This window comes from Mastigoproctus giganteus, chromosome 10 (assembly GCF_048544385.1).
Source record: "Mastigoproctus giganteus isolate SK-2022 chromosome 10, ASM4854438v1, whole genome shotgun sequence".
Classification (NCBI taxonomy): Eukaryota; Metazoa; Arthropoda; class Arachnida; order Uropygi; family Thelyphonidae; genus Mastigoproctus; species Mastigoproctus giganteus.
This window is the reverse complement of record NC_143584.1, coordinates 14103413-14116181: the sequence shown is the minus strand read 5'-3', so window position 1 is coordinate 14116181 and position 12769 is coordinate 14103413. Positions and strand designations below refer to the sequence as shown.

At 37.4% G+C, this 12769-nt stretch overlaps 1 protein-coding gene across 1 annotated transcript in view; it reads right to left on the bottom strand.

Annotated features, from left to right (window-relative positions):
- The window catches only part of LOC150078773 (CD109 antigen-like), a 240069-nt gene that overhangs the window by 217055 nt on the left and 10245 nt on the right, over positions 1-12769 (bottom strand). The window contains exon 2 of the mRNA XM_090382423.1: positions 7310-7616. Within this exon, the coding sequence (XP_090238549.1) occupies positions 7310-7455 (146 nt within the window). The 5' untranslated portion in view covers positions 7456-7616. The remainder of the gene's footprint in view (positions 1-7309; positions 7617-12769) is intronic.

Sequence of the window (12769 nt, the reverse complement as noted above, 5' to 3'; positions counted from 1 at the left end):
AGGCTGTGCATCCTGCCTTGGGTTTTAGCATGTGACTTCATCAGGATGTTTAAGGACTTGAAAGATTTGAGTTAACTAAATGCCGAGGGAATTTTTTAGCTTTCACGTGGGAAAAGCTTACACGGGGGGGGGCATAAATTGAGTAGGGATAATTGCAAACTGGATGTTCAAAATTCTTCCTTGAATCAAAGATTACCTGGCTGCGGAATAAATTCCCGTCCACTCTTGTGGAGTTTGGTACTGTTTATAAATTTAAGGAGGGATTGGGTAAATACTGAAAAGAATTTTAAAATATTTAAATTTTATTTATTTATTGGCTGATACATAGTCTTACTTCCCTGTGCCATTTTGACAATACTAAGTAAAGCAGTCTTTCAGTTTTCAGCTTCTTCATCTTGTGGGCTGTTATAATACTGGTTGATCCTCATAGCAACTTCATTAAATCAGAGCGGCATACTTTTTTCTGATTTCACCAAAAAGGGTTATGTTTGTTTCATTTGAACGACCCTTTATTATAGTTTTATTTATTTAGGGATGATTACAGCACGTGGAATGTATTTCCAAAAACTAAAACTAACACTTGCAACAAGAATCTTAATTCGATCAGTTATCGCAGAAGCTAAAAAATTAAACCGAAACGTGTCAAATAGATGAAACCCATTCTTTTGAATTCTTGCTTCTTTTTTTCTTTTACTGGTTCGAAAAGTTTTTTAAAAATCGACATACATATTTCCGCAGCTCTTTTATCGTCCAAGATAAACAATCTCGTTCAACAAACCACAAATTAACCAGGATATGAAAATTTTAAGATGACATCGAACATATCTTTTTTATCTGAGTCTGAAAGATATGGCATTTTGCTGCATATTGTCTTCCTTTCCATTCATCACACATCTCTCGTGTTTAACCTTGGCCTATTCTGCCAGCATACCTGTTTGTCCAGTGGCAGTTAGTGTGACTATTTCAGACACCTACGTAATATGGATATCATTGAGGATGAACAGGTTGAATTTACTTCGCGTTATTTTTTCCTGGTCTGCAGCAATTGCATGGCGAAATTTTGGTTCGGTCCCTTACTTTTAAAACAGTGTCCCCGAAATAAATATTGAGACTGCGGAATATTTGAAAAGAGAAATGGCAATATACACTACCATGGTTTCAATTAGTGAAGAAAGCAAAAGAGCCCCTTCGGTATATGTACGTTGTACACATTGCGTGAATGCGGAGCTCATTTGCTGTGGTTGGATGAACCTGGCAATTCATCCACGCCAGCTTAATTATCTCATGTATGGCCTACAGCAGTACATGAGCTGTGGTCGTTTTCGGGGGCACAGGATGAACAGGTTAAAATATCATTTCCGGAGAGGCTGATTCATAAATGGGAAGAAAAACGGAAAGCCATTATAACTACCGTGGTCGCCAAGGATAGAGCAACGCACAACTTGAGTCACGAATCGACTTTCAGCCTTGGATTTACGAAGCCGTAGTAATGACCGCCCCCTTAGATTCTAAGTATTTACTCGTTCTGGACCTATAACTGCCAACGTCATTTTAAAGTAGATACATAATATATTACACAGGTTTCTGACCTTCCCAAAGTTAGACACCCCTTAAAACAAAAAAATTCCTACCTCCGGAGCAAGAGTTGCAGATGCTACAGGAAATTGATCTGCTGATTCCCAAAATACCCAACTTATGTCTCCATCAAAAGATATATAAAAATTTTAGAAACTTAATGAAGGACGGACCAATTTCAAATATACAATAATACGCTAGATTGATTTTTGAGAATATTCACCTCATTCTACATTTGGAGGGAGGCTTCTGAAGCCTTCGCTAAAAGACCTGTCTTACACGTTGCACTGTTTCATCGGCACAACAAAGACAACCTAGACTCTCTCCTGTTGCAGACACATTTGCTTTCAAACTGCTTACACCAATTGTAAATTGACTTACGTCGTGGTGGATCCTTTTTGTAGTTTGTAAGAAAGCCATGTTGAATACTAGTCACTGAATTTGACTTAGCAAACTGGATGACATAAAACGCTTTTCTATCGTGGAGAAGATATTTTAACAACGTGCTAAAGTCTTACAAGTTTCCTCCAATTTTCCGTCCCTCAGTTCAACCATGATATTAGGGCGCTATAAGATTCAGTAGACTTTTGTATTTGTAATTAAATATAACGAGCCAGTAATTAAGTGTAGGTGGTCTAGGGTAGCATCTTTGTCTCCAATTCTGTTTCCGAATCATCATATATGAAAATGACGTCATTTTCGTCAAAAAAAAACCCAACAAAACTTGTATTGTATTGTATTGTAAAAAGAAAAAGCCGTATTGTATCACCGGCCTAAATCTCTAAAGACATTTAACCTTTTCAATGCTTATGAATGACTATAATTCATGGATTTACTGCGGCCTGCTGCACAAAAAGCAGCGACCCTTAACAATGGGGACCCAACTGAGATCTCGTAACTCCAGTGACAGTGATGACAAAAACGTCAGTTGACGGATCCGCCCACCATGTCACCGAGCACATAACACTATAATAAACCCCAGGTGGTAGTGAAATCGGCCATATGAGTGACAGATCATTTACACATAATAACGATGGGCATTACTTTTTGCAGTTTGATGTCACTACGAATAACAACTTATTGAAAATACAGCTGACGTCGAAATTGCAGTGCTAATGATATACAGTAAGCATGGACGTACCCCAGAACCAACACAGCATTTGATAATATACAAAAAAAAACCACACAGCGGCATGAAGACTTCCGATTGAGTTGTTGGAACTGACCCGGAACCAGAATATCGATACCGAGGCAACTGTCTTCTGATGCAACACCGAAAGGCACGCTAGTATTAACGGATTTAATGGATCAATACTGGAAGTTGTTAGTTTTGACAGAATCTCACCCCGCACCTCACAGAAAATTCGGGTTTTTCGTCCAGCAAAACAGGCAAACCGACAAGATAAAATACCCAATTTAGAGACATAATACACACGAGTAAATGAGGTAATTCTTGGGTGGGTGGCCTAATATGACAGTTTCTTTTTTTAACGCATATACTCGTTAAAAACCGTATCGTATTGTATTAATATATTATTCCGATTAATATCATTTATAATTTATTATCAATATTCTGAATATTAATAACTATCTAAACTATCCGGCTTCGCTTGGGTTGAAATCATCAAAATTAAGTGTTGGTTTATAGTAATGAACCTTATTTTCTCTGTGTGATACAACTCAGAATTACAGGGGTTAACCTTTGTGGGGAGTATTATTATTTATTTATTTTTCTATACCTTTTTATTATCCTTTTCTTTAGTACACCCATTTCTTGGGCTGATAGGCATGCAGACCACATTCCAAAAGACGTCTTTGGATAGTTCGTGCCCTTGTTTCAACGCCAGAGGCCATCTCAAAGTCCAGTTTTAGATCAGGAGCACTAGCATGGCGATTACAAAGGCATAGACGTTTCAAATATCGATCTTGGGAAGGCGTAGTCACTCTCTTACGGCCTGATCCAAGTCTTCTCTTCACAGCACCGGTTTCACGCTTTAATTTCAGTACCCGGGGGTACTATTCACTGGTGACAGCCTATTTTATCAGCGATAGCACGCGTAGAAAGCCCTTCCTGGGACAGAGCAACAGTTACACTTTTTTTTTCTTGGTGTCAACTGAACATATGGAGCCATGATTACACCTCTGCAGAACAGGATACTAATGAGTGTGTATACCCTTCCAACGCCGTATTTATAGAAACGGCTGATGCAATACCTTGCAATTACTGTCTGATGCAATAGAAGCGTTATCAGACACAATAACCCCAGTGACAGTGACAATAACTCCAGCTTTGCGACAAACAAAATGACTGTAATCAAACAATATCTTATACGTTTCACTACAAATGCTGCTTTTTTTAAGGTGATGCAGTTTTTTTGTCCACCACTGTATATTGGGCTTGGGCAAAATTGTGTATATCTCATGACTCATTGGTTTTGACACCCAAAAGAAGAGGGTTAATCCAAAAGTAAGCCACACTCCATACGCCTGTACGACTTGACATTTATCAGGATAATAATTTGGAGTTTCATATGGTAAATTACATACTATATATAATAAGAGAGTATATAATAATAATAATAAATGACACTATTATACCAAGTGAAATTATTAACAAAATAGGATTTATTAAACTGATGGAATACACGCCCAATTTCTACACTAAATTGTTAGCAGGTGACGTTCCGGGATTCCTACCGAATCCCATCTTCAGATCATAAATACTATGGGGGATGATTTTTAGTGTAGAGATTGGGCATGTATTCTATGAGTTTAATAAAAACCTATTTTGTTAATAATTTCACGTGGTATAATCAGCATAATTTTCACTTTGTATATATATATATAGTAAGAATATATAACAATTAAGAAGCAGAAACAATTAAAATAAGCAGAAAAAGGAAAATAACAAAAGTTATAGTATGTCTAATGCTCCAAAACGTGCAGTGCAGCAGTAGAGGAAGCAAAAGGATATAAATAATGTGTGGTTTGTAGAATAAATAAAGTGTCTGTGAAAATGGAAATGAAAAGTACACAAGGTGCCAGAACTAAGAGAAGTTTAAGGGACAGTAGAAAGTGGAAGTAAAGTAGTGGTTAAACAGGTGAAAGAATTTGAAAAACCTAGTGTAAAAATTAACTGGGACTGAGGGGGAAAAAAAAAAGGAATATACAAGTAAATAAATAACATTACATTCAGATATGGGAGGGCAATTTTAGCAAGAGGTCGAATCAGGGGATGGCAAATATGCTGAATCTGAATATAGTAGATGAAAATATGATACATAGCCAGGAAATTCATCAGGGGACTACTCCTGACCATGTATCAGGCACTGCGTTTCCAAACAATGTCTATAGTATTAGAAAAGGGGGGGGGGGCAAATATGCGGCCTTTTATCGTAATACTAGTAGACAAGGTAGTCCCTACGCCGTGTAAAAAATGTAAATTAAAATATATACAAATTTACAAAAGTGTAATGTGGAATATAATACGAATGTACATGAAGCGCATGAAAAAGTATAGACAAGCAAATGGTATAAGGAATGGTAAATTCTAGGGGAGGGGAGAAAAGATGTTCAAAAGAAGGCGAAAATAGCGATAGGATTAAGGATAGACAGAGCGTTCATATCACCCTTTTTCTAATACTACAGACAAGTTTGGAAGCGCAGTGCCTAATACATGGTCAGGAGTAGTCCCCTGATGAATTTCCTGGCTATGTATCATATTTAGGTACCTGAGTTCCACACCGATTTCAGCAGAAAAATTTACATATATTTCTCTTTAGAATTTAATTACTCCTCCTTATCATTAGAAACTGTCCAATGACAACTATTACTTCTGACTGGCTGCCTTTTCCCATTTGTCTAAACCTTCAATTTTATATAGTGTTCAAATTTCTGTTTTTACTGTGCCTTTTTCAGCGAACGTCTTTCCACCTGTTTGCTTTGTTTTTTGGCTGCCAATTCTGACCCTGACTGCTTCCTATTAACCTTAGGTGCCAAGCTACCAGTTCGTTTCGTGGGAAAGGGACGTCACTTGTTCTGCTATTTAATCCCATGTCCCCATTTTAACATTTAAATACTCCAGTCGTCCCGGAGTATAAACAACCACATGCGGTCAGAGTTCACAAGTAGAGAGAATACAAGAACATTATATCATATTTAGTAGTCACGCAGGCTTGAACCCGGTCACTCAAAGTGCGTGCACTTTGGTACCCTCGTTCTTCACCACACAGCTAAGGAAGCCTGACCAGTTGCATAGCCAGTTATGAAGGCGGCTTCAATGGCGCATGTCATGAGTTTTTTTTTTTACATCCTACAATGTTACAGTGCAGAGAATTCTGCACTGCAACATCGTGGGCGTGGTTAATCTGGCATCCTTCTGATAAAGCACTTTTAGTATTGTTTTATCACTTAAATAAAAATAAATAAATTCCATGAGTAATTTTATACTCCGGGGCCACACGGGGTTAGAAGAGTTCACAAGGCAGAGAATACAAGAACCAGGTGAGCAGAGGTGAGCTTGAACTACGGTAAACTCAAATGTATGTGCTACTGTATCCCTAGCATTAACTACTCGACATATATGTACTTCTTACACATAGAACACTCCTATTTAAAATATATCTTTGTAAAATTTGTGCAAACCCCACCACTGCAATTTACACCTCTAGCAGGTTTTAGATATGTAGACTGCCTTCGCGGTCTCCCACAACTTTATTTATCTCTTTTTTTATTATTATTATTATGACAAAAAACAAGGAAAGTTCCTCAATAAAATTGTAAATAAAAATAAATTCAGTACAAAGTAAAATTAATAATACATAATTAAAAATTAAACACATCAAATGAATACAACTTGAAAAATATTATAGGACAAAATTCAGGATCCATAAAAGGAAAAAAAATAAATAAATAAGAAGCAAGATACAATATATAGTATAACTTAATAATACGAAAAGAAAAGAAAACTAGAAATAATTTTTAAGAACACATCTATCGTCTTAAGAGACTTATTAATAAAACGAACTGTTATTTTTACGAAGAAGCTAGATCCCCATCTGTTAAAGGGAACGTCATGAAATTTCTAAAAAGTGCAACATGTAAAAGACTAAAAACGATGAAACACGACTTCCTTGATGCAACCCTGGGGCTCACATCTGGTGAGTATGGGCTTGGCACACCCAGGGGCCTGAGCTGGATATCATCATTCCCTTCTACTTCTCTCTCTCTCTCGCAGGATAATTCAGAATTTTTTTTTTTTTTTTTTTGGCTGATGAAGCCGCAGGCTTCCTTGCACCATATAGCTAATAATAATAAATGATAACCCCGAAACGATATGCTGTTAGTAATCTTTAACATTTAATACGATATTGTGTTCGAAGAACACGTGAAAAAAAAAAAAAAAAAAACTCAGAAATTCCTACATTTTCACCACGATTGCCAGAGATAAACAGTCATAAAATTGGAAAATATGTTTGGTTAATTCCACAAATAGCACAAACAACTTCGTCGTGAAAACCGTTCTTTTGAATGGTCTTGTTCTCTTCGTGTAATAAAAAATATTACTTATTCTTCTTATTAAAAAAATACAAATAAGGCAATTAAGTGTAATTATCATTCTGGTATTTTAAAAAAGGCTTAATGAAATGGGATAAGTAATACAGGAAAGTCGTTTATTCTACATATACATCCATTTAATGATAACGTACGTTTTTATATATTAAATAATACTTACGGTTCAGTAAGAAACTTGCTTTGCGAGTAAAGATAAGTATTATCCTGTACGAGGTTACTCCATTGATCTGATAATCCATGTTGAAGACACAATATCGGATTTATAAAAGTGATAAAAAGCACACTAATATAAGCTCCTAACACCATGGTTCACACAGCACGCGACTACACGTGAAGTGATCACTTGCTACCACGGCAACGGTGTATCACAGTGCGTTGTAGACTAAACAGGAATGATTCACTAACTTTCCGTAGAGTGGCGCTGTCAAAAAACTGAAAGAACTGTTCATGGCTTCTGTCTTGGTAACCTATAAATAGAAGATTTTTTATTTAATTGCAATTATTTAGAGAATTCAGATTACACGATGCAATATGATATATAATGTTTGAATACGAATATGAAACTTATAAGTAAAATATAAACATTTAGCTTTCACAGTTAAGAAAAATGTGTTCATATGAATATTAATTATAAAATTATTGACATTTATGGAAAATACCTGAGTTCGAATCTCTTCGGTGATGTGAGTAATTTTTAAGGGTCTTTTTCGTAACGTGGCTGAGTTAGTTGGTTTCAGGCCGGATTTCAGTTTTTTTTTTTTTTGTTTGTTCAGGAAAGTCGGTTTTTTCGTCCAGCAAACAGGCAAATCGACCACAGAACACAGGCAATTTACAGGCATAATATATACGGCGTAATATGATTTAAGCCGCTGATGTGCTAAAAATCCCTACAACAACCAACCATACCCCAAAACGCAATGCTGTATATTCACTCCTCTAATACTTTATTTCGTTGAGGGACATATTTTGCAAATTAGGACTAGAAGCGGACTCCTGGTGTTTTTGTGGCGCCAGGGAAGATTGGAAACATATTCTTCTCTTCTCTTTTGCTCAGCTTATGAGGATCTCAGACTGTAACTTTTCCAACGGACTCAAGAATTAGATGAAGATAACGTCTCAGTGCTGGTGCAAGATGTCAGGAACTTTACAGCATTGCAAACATTCTCTGATTTTGTCTTTGAAAGAAGAACGGCTTTGTTTAGCAATTTTGTAAGATGAACCTCTTGTAGAGAGACTTTGGAATTCATTGAGCGTAAATATTGAATGTAAATACACTGGTGTGCAGTGCAAAATTTGAGGACCAGTCAGGTTTTCAACTGTAACTTCTCATAGGAGTGGCCTGGATATGGGAAAAGCATACCAAAGGAAACTCGTGAGGTACAGAAATGACGAAGGAAACAAAACCGACACAACAACGGAAACAAAACGGTATAGAGGGACTTTATTCAAAAATGGCAACATAGCACTGGCTGCCATGATACAGATACATCACTACCAAAGATGGAACAAAGGGAAGAGGTAGTCCTCAGTAGGAGATATGGCCACTCCTAATGTCGATTCACCGCCTGTCCGTACTTAGAACAATGTTGTTGATAAGTTCTTGTGGTAATATCGTCCATTCCTCTGTCAGCGCCATCTTCAGCTGGTGAACATTTTCTGGTGGATGTGGCCGTGCCGCTAGGCTTCTCCTCAGATTGTCCCATATGTGTTCGATGAGATTTAGATCGGTGGAACGGGCAGACCAATCCATACGAACAATGTCCTCACTTTTCAAACGCATATCAACAGCTGCAGTGCGATGGGGGAACAGCAGGGGGGACGGGGCTACGTCTACCCCCCTGCCAAGGGAAGGGGATTTGAAAGGGAACCAGACAAGAGAGTCTGGTTCAGATCGCCAATAGTGGTATTGGGCAGTGTAGCTGCACTGTCATTCATGGTCTGGTCCGGTATTTTGTCACGCTTAAGACGCAGGTCTCGGCTTGGGATGTTGTTTTCTAGTCCAGTTCTTGTCCTTGTATATAGGTGTCTTCTTTTAGTTTCTTTTATAGTCATTCGTGAGTGTGGTCACGTGCGATGTCTTTGGTCCTGCGCATTGCGCTTGTTTGATGACTTTTGCAGGTGACGTCGCTCATTCGTTGTTGGCTAGGGCCGGTTGATCCGTTTTGCAGTTGCGTTAGGTTGAGTTTTATGTTGGTTGTTGCTGTTGTCTTGGTAGGATAGTCCAGCGTCTTGCAAAGAGATTTTGGGAAAATTTTGAGAAACCTGTGTATTTTTCTTCTAACTCTTGGTCTCTGGGGATAAATTGTATTCCTGTAATCAGGATAGATCGGAGATCCTCGTAGAGGGGACAGTGGTGCATGAGATGATCCATTGTCTTCAGTTGTCCACATGAACAGTGTGGGTTGTCAGTGAGCCCCAGTGTAGCAAGTTTCTCATTAATTGCACCGTGGCCGGTTAAGAGATATGTGGTTCACATGCCTGGAGATAACCAGGGTAGGGATTTCGGAAAGGTTTTGCCTACATCCGGTATAAATTTCTTGGTTATTGCCTCTTTTCCAGAGGTCTCCCATCTCTGCTGCCAAATCTTTTGTAGGTAGGTTGTGAGTCGTTTATTTTTCCGTCGGCAAGCTGTTATGTCTGTGGTATAGTCTAAGAAAGTATTTGTCTTCTCATTGGACAGGTTTGCCAACTTTCCCCGTCGGACGAACTCCAGGTCCAGCAGGAGGGCACCCGGAAGGGCCTGGAGGGTATGCGTACTGACGGTGCGGCATGCGCATGTGGTAGTGAGCAGCATGGAACGCTATATCGTGTCCAGCTTCCTTTGGCTGACTGTAGTGGTTGCTTTTCTGTACCAAACGGCTATGTATTTAGTAAACTGATAACAAAAAAGATCAAAAAGTAACTGCTTTTATGAGCGAGCCAAGAACAAAGAACATTTTGTTTCTGTGCATCCACCACATTGCCCATTCATTTCCCCAACTGGCATAAGACAAATATAATGTTCTTCAGCTACAATATACTGTATATGGATAGCTTATGTGATATGCATGTAAAAAAGAAAGATTTCCTAGTCCGATAAATTAAACTATTGAACCATGAGGTGTCAGTAAATTGGTTTTGCAAGCTGAATGTGTTTTTGGGTAAAAAGAAAAAAATCGCTTTCGGATTTTAACAACTAGTAACTTGTTCTTTTAGATTCCTTCATTATCTGAAATGTTTATACCCTGCTTTTATTACTTATCCATTTACATTTTAAAAATGGCGACGTCTCGAAAAACAAGTAGGGCCGCCGTAGCCTAGTGGTCAGGCGCGCGGGTGCATAAGTACACGTGCTTTGAGTGACCAGGGTTCAAGCCTGTGACTGCTGAATACGGTGCTGTTTCTTGTATTCTGTGTATCTTGTAAACTCGTTTGGTCGTCCCGGAGTATAAGCAGAAAACTTATTTATTTAAAATAAAAAATCGAACGCTGCAAATGAATGTTGTGATTTTTCGCAATCAACGAATAGGCCCAAAGTAATTATTTGTTGAAGTATATAAGCACATGTCTGTGTGCTTTATTTGTTTGAAATCAGTTTCAGTTATGAAAAATTTCAATGAGGGCTTACTACTTCATCAGTCATCAACAGCAGTATGAATTAATTGCAAGAACAACTTCGGAGAAGATATCTGTTTTAAACAATCTTCGTGTGTGCAGCAATCCATTAAGAAACTAATCAATGAATTCGCACGTGAATACTTTGTCAAAAACATTATTTAGACACGACCCACAATCAATTTTCAGAGTTTTCAATCATTCAGATCTTGCAAAGGTGTTTTCTTATTCAGTGCGAAGCAATCATCTCCAAACCAATTTGATGAAAGCATCTTTCAAGTATACAACATAACTTAACCTTCATATAAAATAAAGCCGTCCATTACAAATGTTGGCAGGGTGCCAATTACTTTAACCAGTAATGGAAGATTGTTTACTTCTTATAAAACCACTTCCTGCTATAGAAGAGGAAATTAGTCACTTTTATGAGCTGGCAAAGATACAAACTCAGTTACAAATCTCGGAATGGCTTTCTTGGTCTATGACGGTGATCACTTTTATAAGCCAAAAAATTCAGAGTTTGGCTGCAAAAAATTCACAGTGGCTGCATGAAAAACTGTTAAGTATGAAAGGTGCATACTATGAATTTTTACTGAAATATTGCAGCCTACAGTCCTTTTAGAACAAAAACAAATGCACATTGACAATGAGTGAAAATAAGTACAGATGCTCATAACCCTTATTTGATCCAACAGGAACCAATTATAAAGATTTCCTAGTCTGATAAATCAAACTATTGAACCATGAAGTGTCAGTAAATTGGTTTTGCAAGCTGAATGTGCCAGGAATGGTGCAAGACACAACGAAACTGTGAATCGCTGGAAATTGGAGTGAAGTGAGACGAGTCAAGCATCACTTTATCGGGGGTATGCACTAAGTTCATACCACCATAAAGTGAAGTCTACTGGTCGCAGTTTATGAAACCGCGAATACTACGTCCTATATTAATGTTCTGGACAATTTTGTGTGCTCAAATTTTCGGCGACAGTCGTTCGGAAGCGGTCTTTATATTTTTCAACATGACATTCCATGTCAAAATGCAAGGACGAATGCGCGTTTATGATGAGAATAACACCGAATAATTCAACTGGGCAGTTCAATGTTTCAAATCGACTTCAACCCATCATCTTTGGAATGAACTGGAACACATAATTATGGCAAGGCCAAGATGGCTTTGCCATAATTATGTGTGGAATTATTTTATATTTATTTACTATTTATAATTACTTATCATAATTATCATATTTATTTATTTATTTATCTATCATTATTTATCATCATTATCATAATTATTTAAAGCTCGACAGAGCTTTAAAAAACTCTTATTACTATTCTTTCTGAAGCACCAGCAAATTCAGTTACTTCTTGAATAGGGTGTCCTTTAGATTTACAATTACTCCGGTGTCTGTATATGTTTTGTTCATAACTAAAAGTATCCCATGAACCTTAGTAGAATAGCGTACTTTTCATAAACCACAGAAATTCGTTTTATACCCCCCAGAAAAATCTGTGGATCGATCAAAAGATATTTATCACGATCAGTTGTTATTTGGTTTTTAGGAGTATTAGCAACTAAGGCCATATTGCTCCAAGAATATGCGGTGGTCATTCCCTGACCTTTCTGCACCCTCCGTATTTGGTGGTCACGGGCTCGAACCCCGGTCTAATCAAGATGCGTGTGTAGTGGAGTAGATCAGTGGCGTAGCTATGGGGGATGGCACTTTTCACGTGAGACATAATTTTATCTTTCGACCCTTCTTTTATTTATGTTAACTTGGTAATTTTTATTAACAGAAAAGCAAGAAAAATAACATTTTAGAATGTTGGAATTAAAGTTTTACTTCAAAAATAAACAGTGTTTTAATTTATTTCCCTATACGTCATTTTGACTTTTTTTGTAGTATTTTGGTGTGTATTGAGAGGGGTGGAAAAAGCTGTAGCTACAATACAGATCAGGATCAACATAAACTACTGAAATTTTTGCTGATGCTGATTTAAATAAGGATTTATTCTCTTTCTTCAGAAT